The 16,235-nt window shown below is 41.4% G+C and overlaps 1 protein-coding gene across 1 annotated transcript in view; it reads right to left on the bottom strand.

Annotated features, from left to right (window-relative positions):
- slc36a1 (solute carrier family 36 member 1) overlaps window positions 1-13,121 on the bottom strand; it is a gene marked incomplete at both ends in the record, with an annotated part of 24,940 nt that extends 11,819 nt beyond the window's left edge. Inside the window, 10 exons of the mRNA XM_079228443.1 lie at window positions 2,411-2,580; window positions 4,481-4,647; window positions 4,749-4,847; window positions 6,209-6,436; window positions 8,403-8,487; window positions 9,055-9,144; window positions 10,294-10,382; window positions 11,281-11,371; window positions 11,453-11,567; window positions 13,085-13,121. Coding sequence (XP_079084569.1) covers window positions 2,411-2,580; window positions 4,481-4,647; window positions 4,749-4,847; window positions 6,209-6,436; window positions 8,403-8,487; window positions 9,055-9,144; window positions 10,294-10,382; window positions 11,281-11,371; window positions 11,453-11,567; window positions 13,085-13,121 — 1,171 coding nt within the window. The remainder of the gene's footprint in view (window positions 1-2,410; window positions 2,581-4,480; window positions 4,648-4,748; window positions 4,848-6,208; window positions 6,437-8,402; window positions 8,488-9,054; window positions 9,145-10,293; window positions 10,383-11,280; window positions 11,372-11,452; window positions 11,568-13,084) is intronic.
- Between the last annotated feature and the right edge of the window lie 3,114 nt (window positions 13,122-16,235).

Below are 16,235 nucleotides of genomic sequence, written 5' to 3'. Positions count from 1 at the left end.
ATTACAGTAAAAAAATATATATAAATTCAGCATTTTCCCCCCACAGTAAAAGCTGTTATATAGTTGGTTAAACTTTGGTGACAGTTTGTCAATATCATAAAATGCCAGTAAACAAGAAGCGCCACAGGGAGCGCAGCGCTCGACCCCGGCAGCTTTAATGTGAACATAATGATCTATAAAACCGGGAGAAGTCGTTGCAGCTCCCCGACCAGAGGATCAGCCGCCCTGGAGGGGAATCGATGGCTGCCATTGAGAAAAATAAACACAAAAAAAGGCCTCGCAGAACCATTACAGGGAACCGATTCCTGATGCCTGAAGCTGGGGAGGAGTGTGTGCTAACAGTGACCTACAAAACACACACACACACACACACACACACACACACACACACACACACACACACACACTCCTTAAGATACACAGAACAAAAACAGGAGATTTGACCGGACATAAAATATGAAAAAGAAACAAACGCAGAGCCTCCAGCGACAGTAGAGCCATTAAAGAACCGTCCCGGTGTTCTGTACCTGAGACGCAGGTAAAGACACAGAGATCCCATTAGGACCAGCACTAAAAACACAAAGATCCCATTAGGACCAGCACAAAAAACACAAAGATCCCATTAGGACCATATGACCGGCACTAAAGACACCCAGAGGGGGCAAAAAAGAATAAAATGCAGAAAGCAGCAGCAGCTGTTACCAACTAATTACCAACTGAAGTCAAATTAAAATGTGAATGATTCATTTAGCTGCCGATACAAACGGGAGACGCTCCCTGGGAACCGAGAACCTCTTGAGGGATTTAACCAGAGGAACCGGAGACAAAGGGAACCGGAGACAAAGGGAACCCTCCGGTCGCTGAAAGAGGAAGAATCGGGACGGATTGAGTCAACACACCACGACAAACCGCCTGCTTCACTAAACAAAGAACTGGGGGCGTTTAATATCAACATGAGGACGTTCCTTCATGAGGGGAAGAGATGAAGGGAAGAGAAGAGATGAAGGGAAGAGAGGAAGAGAAGAGATGAAGAGAGGAAGAGAAGAGGAGAAGAGAAGAGGAGAAGAGATGAAGAGAAGAGATGAAGAGAAGAGATGAAGAGAAGAGAGGAAGAGAAGAGATGAAGAGAAGAGATGAAGAGAAGAGATGAAGAGAAGAGATGAAGAGAAGAGAGGAAGAGAAGAGAGGAAGAGAAGAGAGGAAGAGAAGAGAGGAAGAGAAGAGAGGAAGGGAAGAGATGAAGGGAAGAGAAGAAGAGAGGAAGAGAAGAGATGAAGAGAAGAGATGAAGAGAAGAGAGGAAGGGAAGAGATGAAGGGAAGAGAGGAAGAGAAGAGATGAAGGGAAGAGAAGAAGAGAAGAGAAGAAGAGAAGAGAGGAAGAGAAGAGATGAAGGGAAGAGATGAAGGGAAGAGAAGAAGAGAAGAGAAGAAGAGAAGAGAGGAAGAGAAGAGAAGAAGGGAAGAGATGAAGGGAAGAGAAGAAGAGAAGAGAAGAAGAGAAGAGAGGAAGAGAAGAGAGGAAGGGAAGAGAGGAAGGGAAGAGATGAAGGGAAGAGAGGAAGGGAAGAGATGAAGGGAAGAGAGGAAGAGAAGAGAGGAAGAGGGTTAAGAGAGTGAAAGTAAAGGAACTGGCAGATTCTGGTGTCGCTCTTCAGGAAAAGATAAATAAAACAAAAAAGGCCTTCAGTCTCCTTTTCAGTCGGTCATCACAATGTTTATTTACAATCCGTTATGAGACTGATTCCCTAATCTCATAGACTTCTATACAACCAGAGGAGTCGCCCCCTGGTGGCCAGGAGAGAGAATGCAGCTTTAACACATGAAGCATAGACTTCTATACAACCAGAGGAGTCACCCCCTGGTGGTCAGGAGAGAGAATGCAGCTTTAACACATGAAGCATAGACTTCTATACAACCAGAGGAGTCGCCCCCTGGTGGCCAGGAGAGAGAATGCAGCTTTAACACATGAAGCATAGACTTCTATACAACCAGAGGAGTCACCCCCTGGTGGCCAGGAGAGAGAGTGCAGCTTTAACACATGAAGCATATACTTCTATACAACCAGAGGAGTCGCCCCCTGGTGGCCAGGAGAGAGTGCAGCTTTAACACATGAAGCATAGACTTCTATACAACCAGAGGAGTCGCCCCCTGGTGGCCAGGAGAGAGAGTGCAGCTTTAACACATGAAGCATAGACTTCTATACAACCAGAGGAGTCGCCCCCTGGTGGCCAGGAGAGAGAATGCAGCTTTAACACATGAAGCATAGACTTCTATACAACCAGAGGAGTCGCCCCCTGGTGGCCAGGAGAGAGAGTGCAGCTTTAACACATGAAGCATAGACTTCTATACAACCAGGGGAGTCGCCCCCTGGTGGCCAGGACAGAGGGTGCAGGTTGTGTGGTCACTCACAGGTGAAGACGACCAGCACGGTGCGCAGCAGCAGGTTGACCGGCGTCTCCCACCTCTGCGACACGCGGGCCAGAACCGGTGGGATGAGGATCTCTGCTGGAACGTAGAACTGCAGCGCGAAGGTGATGAAGATCCCGAAACAGTAGAGCAGCTTCACCGCCTGGTAGGTCCTGGAGGAGCAAACCGGACAAAATTAGTGCATAAAATAATAATAATATCTGTGCTAAAAAAAAATTAAACAAAATTGTGGCTAAAGGTAAATAAAAATATAAAGGGTTCAAATTCAGAAAACTAAATATTTGGTGAAAAGATATATTAACATAATTTTTCACTTTCACACAAGAGGTAAACATGTGAAATGTGACTAAATGAAGTGTTGTGTAGCAAAGTTACAGCTAAAAAAACTAAACATTAAAATCATACTTTTGCACTGAAAAGCAGGGAATCAAAAACCTTTCATGAAAAAACAAAACCAGCGTCAACACAAGGTTTCAATCTTCACGCTCAAGGTGCATCAATAAAAACATATTATATGAAAGGAGGAATCTATTGATCAGTTATTTATTTAGTGTTTAAGTGATTTGATTACAGCCTTTGAGGTTTCAACCCGAGTGAAAAGACAATCTACTCCACTAATTAGCAGCTTCAGTCGAGTCTGGTGTGTGTGTGTGTGTGTGTGTGTGTGTGTGTGTGTGTGTGTGTGTGTGTGTGTGTGTGTGTGTGTGTGTGTGTGTGTGTGTGTGTGTGTGTGTGTCATTAAACTTCCTCGTATTTTTGCCTACATTAAATATGTTTTTGTATTACAAGTATGCTTAAATATGCAGATGAGGCATTTTCTTATTAAATAAATACACATTTGCAAATATTTCCATTACATAAATCTTCAGATAACAGTGGGTAAAAAATAATAATTGGAAAAACCTTAGACTCCAATATGTCAACAAAATGAAACTGAGGGAATTCAGGATTTATCTTTGCGTCGCTCCATAAATCAGAAAATACTGAACAGAAAAAAAGCAATTTTCTCACATCTTTTTAGTACTAAAATGTTGCATAAATCAGACGGTGTAAAAGTTATGCAAAGTTCTCGTTTGTTGACATATTGAGGGGGGATTCTTTTATTTTTATATATATATATATATATATATATATATATATATATATATATCTTTGTATGACTGCAAAAACAACCATCAAAATAATCCATTTCCTCCATGTGTTTATGACTGAATGTTGCATAACTCAGGCTGTGAATGAACCCCTCAGTAGAAACCTTCAGAATATAGAGAGCAATGAAAGTGAGCCATAAATCTCCACTTCAGCAGCTCTGACATCCAAACCTTAGAGCCGGAGAACAAACGTCCTTTAAAGAGAAGTTCAGTTACTTTACACACATTGTGAAGTCAAAACATGAACTCATAGATGTCACCATCAAACTTCACTTCATTAAGAGGAGGATTTATTGTGTTACACGTTTTATGAAATGTTATGTTTAAATGAGGCTTTATGTAACGGTCACTTTTGGTGAATTTAGGAGAAATCTCAAGATGGCCACTAGATGGCGCCACTAGTCCACTTTTTTAAGTTTTTGTGTACGTGACGAGGAGCTTTCAGATCATCGACAAACTGGCCCCATTGCTTTAGTAAATATGTATATTATTCCATCATAAATGTGCTTCAGTTTCCACCAACTCTCTGAAGACTCATTTCCATAAAAAAAAAATATAAAAAAAAAGGGCTAATTTTGCACCAACGTCTGCATATTACATCATTTAAATAAGTGTGCAAACAGCCCAGGACATGGCAGCGCAGTCAAAAAGGTGCATTTCGCCCCTTGAGGCTGCTTTGAGAACTACACGATGCGTTTGTCTAATTTGTGCAGGTTTGTCGGTCGCAAAAGACACACAATCCTTTTTGTGAATTGAAAATCTAAAAGATGGCTTCTAGTCTCACATATAATGTAAATATATTGCCGCGCTCTAATGCCAACACCCAAGAAGCAGGTGCATTTCTGTAAACTATATATTTGCACCTTTATTAAATGTGCATGCATTTGAGGTGTTTGCTCACCAGCAGTTGGGCAGGTTGAGCGTGATGCTCCCTCCGATGTGCTCTCCAAAGCACATGTACCCGATGGTGCCCAGGCTGATGTAGAGGAAGGTGACGATGCTCATCCCCAAATACAGCACCGGGATGAACCTCTGAGGCCTCTGCATCTTGTTCTCCAGGGGGAGGACCTGCAGACACACACAAAACGGTCAATACGACAATAGACCAATGAACGGATCATTTATTATATATTAAATATACAGATATTAGCCCTAGCGTCATCACGTACCACTCCGATCCCTTCGAAGGCAAAGATGGCCGTCCCAAAGAAGAGCGGGTAGTCTTTAGCTCGGCCCACTTTGGGGAGGTCGATGGGGCTCTTGATGTTCTGCAGGGGAACGAGGAAGAGGAGAACGTCAACTCTACAAACTCATCTTATTCGAGTCCGAGGGTTTGTTGAACCGACTAAAACACATCTGATCCGCAGTCAAGAGGTCCGGTTGCGTTGCTTGCTGGTTAACATGCACATGACATCATCTTGTAAATAAAACAATCAGCATGTGATGAAGGTCTCTGATGAGCAGCGGAGACATAAACCGGCTGCGATAAACAAAAAGGGAACTGGTGTTACTGCGAAATAAAACTAAAGTGGGAGAATAAAAACTATAAACTTCCTCTCTTCTGCACACTGTGTGTGTGTGTGTGTGTGTGTGTGTGTGTGTGTGTAACCTCTTCATCGTAATTCAAACATATTTTATGTCGCTCTTGACGAAGGTCACAGCGATGAGCCTTAAAACCCAAAACCGTGACGAGTCGTGGGAAGAGAACCAATCTAACGCCAACGGAGTCTTTATTCTACGACCTCACATCATGACGGCTGATAGAAAAGAGTCATCCTCGTCTAGCGACACACACAAACACACACACACACACACACACACACACACACACACACACACACACCTAGAAGAAGAACATCTCACTTTGGATGACTGTCACATATTTTAGTCCCGTACATAATTACTTAAATAACTCTGCTTTCAAAAGTATAAAATAATCATCACTACTGTTGGTTGTGGAGTAAATAATAATAAATAATCTTCACAGGTGAGAAAAAAGAAAAACAAGTCTAATCTAAATTGTTTTCTCTCGTGTTGATGAACACATTTTGCTAGAATAATCTTTTTTCACCCGTGAAAAAAACAAACACAGAAAAAACACTTGTTTAAGAAACTTAGATTAATTAAAGATTATTCCCCCAGCTATTAAATCCCAAAAGAACACAATTAAACTTTCAGAGTTTGTTGATATAAGAAGCAGGGTTCACACACATTCTGACTTAATGATTTCATGACTTTAACCCAAATGTCCATGACAAACATTTAGTGAAGTCTGGGTGTAAACAGTAAAAAGTGAGTAAATGTAGTATTTAAACTAACAATGAGAACACAAAGCATACAGTAAACCTTAAATGACTCAAATGAATGAGACAATAGTTTGATTAAAATAATAAACATTTATATAGATGCCTGTATGTATGCCTGCTTATATTTTGAGTGTCTTTCTTTTAAAAGCATATTAATTATTTCAAACTCAGCGTAAATGAACGACATGAACACATGAATATAACACATTTACATGACTTTTACTAAACCTTTGGGATTTTATTTTTTTAAGGACTTTTCCAGGCCTGGAAATAACCATTTTAGAATTCCATGACTTTTCCAGAGGTGAAGAAACGTGGCTCACCGTCAGCGAGTAGAAGTAGATGAGCATCAGGCTGGCCGTCATCATCAGGTTGGCCACCAGGGACAGCGGCGCCAGGTAGCGCAGGTCGGGGGTGAACACCAGCAGCACGATGGCCGGCAGGAAGCACAGCATGTAGAGCCGAGAGTCGAAGCTCGGCACCAGAACCTGCGTCTGGTTGGTGTAGTTCATCTGGCAGCTGAAGGTCGTGGCGTTGGCGGCTTCGACCACCTGGGGAGAGAGGAAGAAAGAAGAGGAGGGAAGAGACGAGGAAGAAAGAAAGAGACGAGGAAGGAACATTATTCTGCTGAAATCTGGTGCCTGAAAATATTTTCATGAGGGACTTTCACATTTCTGTCAGTGTGAAGATGAAATAATAAGATTATGGGAACTGTCTCAAGTTAATGTTCCAAAATATAAATGTAATATCTCAAAACACAAACTTAGTATCTCAATATAATGAGCCGGTGTCTAGAAACACAAAGGCAGTGTTTTGAGACACTGATTTAGTCAATATAATGACTCATATAACGACTTGATATCTCAATATAATATCTCAATATAATGACTTGATATCTCAATATAATGACTTAATATAATGACTTGATAAGATATTCCTTTATTAGTCCTAGTGGGTAAATTGCAGGATTACAGCAGCAGTGCACACAAGAGACAAAGGAAATTAAAAAAATCAAGTAATATAAACAGTAATAAAAACAGTAATAAGAACGGTAAAGAAGAATACAGAAGCAAATATACAGACGGAATAAAAAGTATAAAAAGTACTTAAATGCATTATGTATTGCACCAGATGAATGTCGTCTCAATATAATGACTTAATATCTCAGAAAAAAAGAGAACATTTCCCAAAATAATGACTTTCTCTAAACAACGACTTGGTATCTAAAATAATTAGACGTTTTCAGATGTGAATATTTTCTAAATTATTTTATTAAAAAGAAAAAGATTATGAGAACTTTCAAGTTAATAATCCAAAATACGAATTTAATATCTCAATAAAATGAGCCAGTATCTCAAAACACCCCAAACTTCCCCAACATAATGACTTATCTTACTTAATGAGTATCCTAAAAGCCTTCATACGTCAATATCTTCAATCAATTATTTTGAGACAAACTCAATATTTCAAGATACGTCATTATTTTTAAAAGGTTTCTCATTATATTGACACAGGATCTTTCTTTTTTTTCATGCAAAGGGCAAAGTTCCTTTTTGTTCCCTTTTATGGGCAGAAAATAGTCTTCCATACTTACTCGCAATACTGTTGTGAGTACAAGTACATAAGTGGAATAGTATTCTTTGTATATGTATATTCCAAGTATTCTTTGGAAGGACACAAACTCTCCAAAAAAGTGTTGATGTTGCATTCCTGTACCAGAGGGAGGAAGGAGACCAACAGACAGCAGACAGACGTCACCACCTAGTGGTCAGGAACGGTACTACACCGATAACGTCTATCCAGGAACAGACGTCGCTTCAATGCTCAATTTTAAAGCCGAACCAAATACAAAGCACCAGATCTACTCAGACGGTACTTATCTCACACACACACACACACACACACACACACACACACACACACACACACACAGTCAGTGTGGGTAAACAGTAAAGTTCACGGCTCTCCAGCCACAACACGGGGTCAACGGCTGGCAATGAGCTCCAGATTCTCTACATTTTAAGTTTATAAAATTAGGATCCTCTGAATAGTTTGAGTCACAGAAGCACTAAAGTGCATAAAATGCATCTCATATTTAAAGACGTCGAAGATAAAGAGGTTTAAAAACTATTATAATGCATATTTTCTCATGCAAGTTCCTTTAATGTATTCTCTTAAAGCTGGTGCGCGTACATCCTGTTTGCTGTGGTGGACATCAGTCAACACTGAGAACATGCACAAGCAGCACATGCATGAGCGCTTACATAACTATGGGACCTGACACGCAACCTAGAAAATACCCTTCACGTGAGCGCAACAGTTTTTGTTCTTGGCTCATGTCAATAACTCAGATTTGTTCGGACGTTTAACAGCTGTGAAGGTCAAAGGTCAAGAGACAGTAGCCTGCAAGTTACGTCACACAACGCACTTCAAAAACAATCCAAACCATCCCTTTAGCTGTGTGTGTGTGTGTGTGTGTGTGTGTGTGTGTGTGTGTGTGTGTGTGTGTGTCAGGACCTGCTTGATGTTGTCACTGAGGAAGACAAAGTAGACGCAGCAGAAGCCGAGCTGTGTGATGATGAGAAACAAGTTCACAATCTGTCTGAGAGAAAGGAGAGAGAGAGAAGGCATGAACGCCAACACAGTAAATATTGAGCTACAAAGCTCTCATACGTGCATTTATCAGATGTTTTTAACGTCTCAATCGGCCGCACAATGACAATAAGTTACAGCAACGACTTTTCACTGTTTCAGGAGGAAGAGCCTCATCATCCCGTTAAAAGTTCAGTTTCTATTTTAAATGTGTTCCCTTGTTTGATGAGAGTACACAGAAAAGGAACAACACATTGAGTATGTAATCATGTGTAACTTCATGCTATTGATATGAAAAGTCATATTTTAAAAAATTGAGGTGTTCTCCCAAGTCACTGTCGAGTCATACTTATGGTTTATGTTCATATTTATTGTGGAATAGTGTCACGAACATGAAAAAAATGACTCATTGACTTTCAATAAAATGACTCTTATTGAAAGAGCCTTTGAGTCTGCATGGAAATCCCCATGAGGCCTTTAAAAAAAAGAAACTAGATCATTTACTAAAACATGGACATTACTGAACACAGTTTCATAGAAATAAACATGGTATTCTTTAAAAAATAAAAACACTTACTTTCCCCACTGCGAGTGTCTCCTGAGCCACGACACGTTCTCCATCCCGTACTGCATCGCCTCGCCGTAGCTCAGCGACGGCCGGTCCACCCTGGAGAACAAAAACAATAAATAAAAACAAACAAACAAACAAACAAACAAACCACATCTTTTAATTGACACCAACAACCTCTCCAACACAGATGTCATACGTTAATATTCAGATATCACGTGCATGCTCTGCAGTAACGACGTTCCCAACGATGCAGAACAAGCTACGTGTGTGTGTGTGTGTGTGTGTACAGTTACTGCCCATAGACTGTAAAAAGGAGGCTGACCAGTAAAACCGTGAGATAAGCTCGTCATTATGAAACGATATACTGATAAAAAGCCTTTACAGCTGATTTGCTGAACTCTGGGACTAAAGAGTAACGTAGCAAAGACGAGAGGTGAGAGCAAACACATATTTGAATGCTCAGTAAAAGCGCCCCGTGGCTCCTTCATGCTCATGAGAACCAGAGGAAGCGATGACTGACTCTGCAGAAGAGGAACGGGAAGAGCAGCGTCTCAGATCCATATCCGACTTTCACTTCTGTAAACGCTGCGTCTGGAGGCGCTTCATTCACGCGCCCCATCAGCTTAATCCCTCTGTGGGCGTGCATACCCCCGCATCAACAGGGCAAAGGACACACACACACACACGATCTGATAACGAGCGTGTTTAGTCACCTCACACACACACACACACACACACACACACACACACACACACACACACACACACACACACACCAGCTGTCAAACAGACTGGATCATAGACTTGAGGTTTATTGCCTCATTGCTTCTGTTAGATGATCTGATGGGTTTAAAAATTGGACCGGTGACATTTACTGCACCGCCGCTGACGGATGTGTGGGTGGAGGACTGGGAGCCCGCATGCTGTTGATTAAACAGTAGGAAAGGGTGGCGAGAGAGAGAGAGAGAGAGAGAGAGATAGACCTGTCAACCAAACGAGTCACTGTTGGCACAGCGGGCGGCCGAGCAAACAAAACGAAAACAAACGCAGAGAAAAGATCTCTGTAAACAAACGGATGCGTCTGCAGTTCACAGTAGAATATTAAGGCAACGTTGCATTTCACCTCTTCATCCATTACTAGAAGAACTACATCAATATATCCAGGAGCGAGGAGGGAAGACAAACTCCTGGAAGTCAGTGACCGACGGCAGAGATCCAGTGAGAACCAGTTGGTGTTGCACTTACTTTTCACTGAGGTGGTGGGAACACTTCACCAGCACCCTCATGCAGTGGACCGCTATGACGCCCATTACCAGCAGGCTGATGGGTCCCAGCTGGAGGGGGGGGGGGGGGGGGGAGGGGGAGAATATAGAGGCTCAATGTTAACACTGAAGGTTAAAGACTCAACATAAAAACCTAAATGCGTGACGGAAGACGCCCGACTCTTCCTCGAAAAAGACGGTCAAACTTTCGTCAAATGATCCGTACACGTTTATTCTGGGCATTACGGTAAGAGCCGACTTCAAAATAAAAGCGGCCTTACGGCGAACGGTAATTTCCCCCCAAATAAACTAAATTAATTCACATCTACTTCATGCAAACTTTTCCTTTAAAGCGCTCAACGCCCGCCTTTCAAGCATGTGAATAACTAGTCAAGTTTAATAATAAAGAATCCATTTCTAAAAGACCAAAATCCCAGCACAAAACCTCCAGTTTCACTTTAACTCTGATGTGGACTTTCAGAATAAAAGCCCTGTAAAACGTCATGCATGTACGAGCCGTGTTCCCTCTTCACGCTGGTGCATTGAATTATATTTTAGAGAAAATATGAAATAAAGATAAATATTGCATGCTAAAAATATCACTATAAAATCTCTAAGCCACATAGTGCAGCCCTACATGTCCAGATCTAACGTGTTGCTCTATGAGGAGAACAAAGGCTTTACATTGCAGGCGACTCATGTAGAGAATTGCAAACACGCGTTTACAAGTCGTGTGAAAACCCGAAGTGAAGTCCGTTCCTTCCGTTTCTAACCTCGTCTGTGGCGGCTCTGGATTGCGGCCGCGTTGATAACGGCTCGCAGATGAAACACTTCCTCTATCTCACCGGCCACAACATTTCCCTGCAGTGCAACATGTAAATGTCTCCCCGCCGCAAACCCTGAACACGTCTCTCAGCAGCTCCGGGGCGCTAACGCTCGCGTCATGTGACCAGATGAGACGCGTACTCACCACCAGGCCGGCGTTCTTGACGGCCAGCGGCAGCCCCAGCAGCCCCGTGCCGATGTTCCCCTTCAGCAGGTGGATGAGAGTCTGACAGAAACTGGGACAAACGGGTTGCATTCTGCATTAGAGCCGGGCGCCGCCTGCGCCGCCATTGCTGCAGACTTTAAATAATACTCACGAGGTTCCCTCCCGTCCTCCGATCCTCTCGTAGGACCGTTGGGGTCTGGCGGGTCCTGGAGGAGAGGGACAAAGCGCATCCATTTCTGATGGAATTTGGTCGGAAAACAAAGCACCTGCCGCGAAGGAGAGAGGGGCAAAGAAAAGAGGATGATGAGGATGATGAGGAGGGCCCTTTTTGTGGCGCCGCAGTGACAGCATGTGTTTACACATCCAACGGGGGTCAAAAACACTATATTCCTATTATAAACTTAAAAAATAAAATCAACAAAAACTGCATCTGTTAACAGCTTCTTTTTTCCACAACACTAACGGGACCAAAAAAAAAAAAAAGTGCAGAAAATCAATGTGTCGCAATTTATCAACCAATGACTAAAAATTGTGAAAAACAGATGAATGGAGAGTTGACTATATTACAGTTTTAATGCAAAGTATTTTTCCATATTAGCATAATTTCCCGCTGGCTAACGTGTATTGCGCCTATTTTGCCAACCTGGCATTAGAGAATAATCTACAAATGACAAGGTTATTGATTTCTGTACTTCCAAAAAAGAGCTCAAAACGAGTCTGAAGAGGTCAAAACCCCAGACGACACTTGGAGTGTCAGTGACGAATAGATTTGGCTAAAACAATAAAAAAAGAAAAAGACAAACATTGCAGATTTCTATGTAAAGATGAGAACGACAGCCAAAATAAACACACATTTTCTGACGGCAGTAAAACAATAATGTAAATCACACACAAGCGCAGACGCCCTGCAGCAAGTTTAAATACCCGACACACGCCACACACACACACACACACACACACAGCACTTCTTCACTTTCGTCTCGTGACGCCCGTCTAACTTATTTGAAACAGTCGGGACATATTTCAGTGAAGGAGGAGAACGAGTTCAACTCTGTGAGAACGACCAGAGAAGTGAAACTGAGGGGCTCTAAAAGCAGCGTTCATACACGTTTTGACCAATGCTTTTCAATGACTTTAAACCAAATGTCAAGACAAACATTTAGTGAAATCTGGGTGTAAACAGTAAAAAGTGAGTAAATGTAGTATTTAAACTAACAATGAGAATACAAAGCATACAGTAAACCTTAAATGATTTAAATGAATGAGACAATAGTTTGATTAAAAGAATAAACATTTATATAGATGCCTGCTTATATTTTGAGTCTTTCTTTTAAAAGCATATTCATTATTTCAAACTCAGTGTCATGAACAAAACACATTTACATGACTTTTCCTAAACTTTTGGGATTTTTTTTTCCAGGCCTGGAAATAACCATTTCAAAAATCCATGACTTTTCCAGGTTTTCCATGACTGTAAGAACCCTGAAAAGTCACAAAAAAAAAATTCCTCTGCCTTTTACTGGACTTCAAAGACACTATTTACACATTTTAATGAATCAGAATAAACTGTATTTAAACTATATGTAACGGCTGCATGTCATTGGTCCTCTCCTTTATCGCAGCGTGATGAATACGTCCGACTTCCTGACCGCCGGCCGAACCGAAAGAAAAAGGAAAAGCAGCTTTGATGAGTCGGCGTCTACCGGCCGGTTGGGATTACCCATAATCCCACTGCGTCTGCGTCCATGACCCCCAGAGCCAAGAAGACACTGAATGCAATTACCTTCAGCGCGGTTGTCCACGTCGCTGGAGGCCATCATGTTGGGTCGGGCGGTTTGGTGGACGTCGTCGTCGTCGTCGTCTCTCCCAGCCTCGCAGATCCTAACGGCGGGAGATCAGGAAGTCCAGCATCGACAGCTGCACGTTGCAAAAAACAGAGAGCGGTCAAAGCGTGACTCGGCAGCAGCTAATCGGTCTGCCGGTGACATCGTGAACTTCTCCAACAGAGAGGAACGCTTGACCCTTTTAAAAGAAGGCAGCGGGTAATGATTGTTCTCATTATTGATTATGTTCTCCGTCATCTTAAGCTCTCTCTCTCAGCTTTAGGCCGACAGAGCAACGCGTTGAACGCTCTTATAAATCACAGCGCTTGACCCCGGGGACACTTAGCTCCCGCGTTGCGCAAGAGCAGCGTAGCGCTCGTCACGTCCAACAGGTGAGAACATCTTCAGACGCCGCCGTCCAGCTGCCGATTCAATGCAACGAGAAAACGACAGAAGAGTTCAGACCGTCGCTGCAACTCTCTGACCACTTCCTGAAATCTTTCTCGTCAGAGCGTTACTGTTTATTGTCAACTCAGTCCAGAACAACTTCTGAAACTGGATCGTTTAAGAAAAGAGAACTTATAAGGTAGGATGCAAGACACCCGGCTAGCTTCTCGTTTCTTTAAAACGCCACACAGGGCAACTAAACGTGCTTTTATTTCTCCCGGCGCTTCCTCTCGTGGCTCGATGAGCTCGCAGCAGCAGATGATGTGAGACTTCCACAACGTTCCTGTGAAAAAGGAAATCATGAGCAAAGAGTTCTCACGATGTGCCGACACATGAGAAAGCAATAAGGTGTGCGATTTGTGACACCAGGACTTAAAACCTCAACAACAAACGCTATTAAGAAGTCATTTCTCAGTTCTTCACAGGACAACTACTAAGTTTCCTTCAAAAGAAAAAGAAAACCACGACTTCAGGGAACTGTCTCCCGTGTAATAAGTTAAATATTCTCATTATTTTGAGTCTTCACGTTTAACAGGGAGGAAATTCAAACAGGTTTTACTTGATTTGAGTAACGTATTGTAAGCTTTTACCAAAAGGCTGACACATGATCTGCTGGCCTGCTTTCACCATCAATTCAACTGGGAATCATTGATGCAATTATTTTCCTATCATATGGCAGAAACTGGGGGAAAATGCCCAACATTAACTCTTAATATTGTATTTTTGCTTATAGATTTGACCTTTTTTTCCTGTGGATTGACTAGTTTCTTGACTAATCCTTTCAGTTGTTAAGATTTGGGACCTATTTCTTACATGCATCCACACACTTTAAACCACTTTAAAAAAGGACACGAGTGTAGAAACAAATCCCTGGTGCAGTCCACAGGGTTTAAGGAGCGGTGTGTAGTACTGAGAGGGAACACTGAAGAAAGAGGGTGCACAGGTGCACTGATTGGGAAGTGATTTGTTTGTTTCCACACCTGCCATTTCCTAAAAATAAAACAGTGTTCTCTGCATTAGATGTAAAGTGTGCAGATATCCATTCCTACCAGCACCTTAAGTGAAGGTAAAGCGATGCTCATCCTGCATTTACCTCATCTCTGTCCCTCAGTGACAGGGAAGAAAGGTTTGGTTAAAGTTTGCTTCCTGGTGTGCTGTAACGAAAACAGCAGGTACAAATACCGTGTGAATGTATTATGTCAATAATAAAGCTGATTTGGATGCATTGTTTACTGATGGTGAACAAAACACACAAGCGTGTGTGTCCAGGGTGTGACACACAGACACACGCGTGTGTGTCTGTGTGTCACACCCTGGACACACACGGCTTGTCAGTAAACACATGTATATTATAATAATAATAATAATAATAATAATAATAATAATAATAAAAATAATAATCACACACACATATACATATATATATATATACCTAATTTGTTTTACCAGCGTTTTAGTTCGCTACACAACAACAACACTAGCAGTAAGCCGTTATTCATCACATCTTCATCGCGGCTCTCCGGGTCACACGACGCTAGCTGGCGTCCCGGTGCCATGTTTGTTTCCGGTAAAGGGGAATAAACAACAAACCTACCGTAAACCGTGTCTTCTCTCGCTCTCTTTCTCTCTCTTTCTGCGTCTGTGTCTGGCTCCTCCGGAGGATAAACGTCCTGTTATTCTCCGTCTGTGGTCATGTCGGTCATGGTCGCTAAACTGAACTGCTAACGCCGGAGTCGGCCGAGCTTTTTTCTTCTTCTGCGTCTGTCGTCCGAGTCGGAACGGCGGCTTGGTCACGTGACAAGAGGACGACGCGTCACGTCGCTCTGCGTTTCGACGTTATTTACGTGTTTTTTTTTTTTTTACGACGATCTTACAATTATATTTCTTTATAAAAACGGTATATTATCGTCGTAAAATATTAGACGTTTATTCCAGGTTCAATTCTGGAGCGGGAGATAAAAAAACTCTTAATCTTGTCGGGAAAACGGATGTACATCACATTGATTTAGACAATACAATAAAACATTTTTTAAAATTGCATTCTCGACTATCGACAAAAACTGATAAAAGTGATTTTATTTTATGGTGAAATCTGTATTCCGTGAAACATTTTTTTTTATTTCTCGGCTTTTATTTTGGAAAATTGCCTATTTGAATGCGTTTGATTTGTGTTCCAGGGCAGCCAGATTACTTTGAGTAGATTACTTTGAGGCCAGATTTAGAGTCTACGCAGTTTTTCTTTTTGGTTTGTTTCGTCTTGTAGTATAACTTCATCAAGCAACAAATAACATGTTTGCATGTTCTCCCTGTGTCAGCGTGGCTTCCTCCCACAGTCCACATACATATATATATATATATATATATATATATATATATATATATATATATATATATATATATATATATATATATTATATATATATATTATATATATATATATATATATATATATATATATATATACATTATACATATATTAACCTAACATGCCTGATCTAATTGGACTCTATCTAAATTGTCCCAATTTATATATATATATATATATATATATATATATATATATATATATATATATATATATATATATATATATATATATATATATATATATTATTAGAAAAGCTAAAAGCTATTTTTTTTCCTCAACCGGATATCCGGTTGCCC

Source organism: Taurulus bubalis, assembly GCF_910589615.1.
Source record: "Taurulus bubalis genome assembly, chromosome: 13".
NCBI classification, from domain to species: domain Eukaryota; kingdom Metazoa; phylum Chordata; class Actinopteri; order Perciformes; family Cottidae; genus Taurulus; species Taurulus bubalis.
This window is presented reverse-complemented; position numbering and strand designations above follow the sequence as displayed.